Source organism: Microcaecilia unicolor, chromosome 2 (genome assembly GCF_901765095.1).
Source record: "Microcaecilia unicolor chromosome 2, aMicUni1.1, whole genome shotgun sequence".
In the NCBI taxonomy this organism is placed as follows: Eukaryota; Metazoa; Chordata; class Amphibia; order Gymnophiona; family Siphonopidae; genus Microcaecilia; species Microcaecilia unicolor.
Window position 1 is genome coordinate 282897013 of NC_044032.1, and position 2003 is coordinate 282899015.

At 40.3% G+C, this 2003-nt stretch overlaps 1 protein-coding gene across 1 annotated transcript; it reads right to left on the minus strand.

Annotated features, from left to right (window-relative positions):
• Positions 1–497: 497 nt before the first annotated feature.
• On the minus strand, positions 498–1520 carry LOC115462023 (taste receptor type 2 member 9-like). Its single transcript, XM_030192071.1, has one exon. The coding sequence runs from the start codon at positions 1518–1520 to the stop codon at positions 498–500; it is 1023 nt and encodes a 340-aa protein (XP_030047931.1).
• Positions 1521–2003: the final 483 nt, after the last annotated feature.

A 2003-nucleotide genomic window follows, 5' to 3' on the forward strand; every position in this document is an offset into this window, starting at 1 on the left:
AACACACCCCACCAAGCCAAAATCTATGTGCGGGCATCTATGCCACATTATCCTTGGTGTAAATGGATGCGCATAGATTTAGGTGTAAGAATAGCACCTAAGCATATTCTAAATACCACTTAGGTATATTCTATATACTGCGCATAAATTTAGACTGCTTAGGCGGAAATTTGTTCTGCATGGATATTTTAGGCACCATAAATAGAATCTAGTCCATTTATAAATTAAAAGTCTCTTGAAATAAGAATGTTTTTAACTGTTTTCAAAACTGTATATAGTTCTTTAAAGTATGGATCTTCTTCAGGAGCGTGTTCCACAACCTTGTCCCCTCCACATAAAACATTCTTGTTCTGTTCTCATCCAAGCGTACATGCTTAACAGAAGGTACAACTAAGAGTAATAGCAATACATTTAAGAGCTAATAGCAATAAGCAAAACAACTTGATGTATTTAAAAAATAATCTAAAAAGTATGAATTATGTTGCAGTGGTCACTGTTCAGATATCCAGTTGGTAGGTTTGGGAGACACCTCCTGAAGAGTGCATTCCATGATGGAGAAGCTTAGCGAAGGATTGTCTGAGCTTGGAATTGCTTAAGATTAGGATCACAGAGTGCAGAGAGGAATAGGCAGCTGTACCAACTGGAACGATATGTATCCAGAAGCTTTCTTTGGGGAATAAATATAGTACATCCAAGATAACACATATGAAACAAAAAACACCGAAAAGTAAGAAAGTAGCCATGACTTTAATAGCAACGAAATGGGCTTTCAGATTGGGGTTCCGGAAGCCCATCATGTTGCCAGTCATTTTCCTTGTATGGTTCCAGAGGGATCCAATCAACAACAGAGCTGCCATACAGAATATGAAGAAGGGCAGGCCATAGCCAAGGCAAAATGCAGGAATCAGGTAAATGTAATGTTTACATGGACCTGTAGCCACATTTGGTGCACTCCTGTTAGTGAAGTTGTATGAATAGATCTGGCACAAATCCAAGGCTAACATGCAATTGGTGATAATGCTATTGTTTGAGGCATGAGTTATGGTGAGATTACTCTGGCATTTCATGTGCTGGCCCCAGCCTAAGGGAAAGCAGGTGACCAAGGACACTAGGACAGAGCCCCAGAGCAACCGGGGCAATATCTCAGGGATCTTAAATTTTAGAAAAATAAAGAGTGGGTGGCTGAGGTTAACAATTTTGGCACAATAGAAGACAGAAAGCCAGCAGGCAAACCAAAAGCTAGCAAATTGTAGAAATATCCAGATGCTGTAGAATATATTAGCAGATTCTGTAAAGAAGGCTGGATAAACCACAAGTAAGATCTTCTCCACCATTATTTCCCATTGGAAGCAGAATCTAGCTGCGCCCAAACTGGTCAGGATGATGTCAATAGAGTCCAGATGTCTGGTCTTCACCCAGTCAATGCCATTCACAACCACAATGAAGGTATTGCCCACACTCCCTATCACTGTAAGAAGTGTGTTAATGATCAATGTAGCAATCTGAAATGGGTGTAACATCTTTCTTCCACCAGAGTCACTGATCACAGCTCAACTCTCTAAGTAATGACCAGAAGAAGGTTGGAGGACCCTGGTTTAAAGTTTCACCACCTGCTCATTTTAGACTGATAAACTTTGCATCCTCTGCCTTGCTGCTGGTATTCTATAACTTGCAGATGATGAACACAGAGAAGAAGATTTTCATGGTTAATCCTTGAAGGGAAGTGGCATGAGCAGGGATGCAAATATCAGAAGGATAAGTTTACCTGCCACCGTATCAATTACAGAAACAACCTGGTTATTGTCATAGCAAATGGTTTAAGACTTTGTGGGCATTATTTTATTAGCGACTTGAACATGCAAAACAGCATTTACCTCCTCATTCCATAACAGGTCATTTATATTTATGTGCCAATTATGCATGTGCCCAGGTAGAGGGCCACATGCACTGATGTGGGCCACAATTATCCTACTTGAAGTATTTCCCTGTATGTTCTTGGCAGG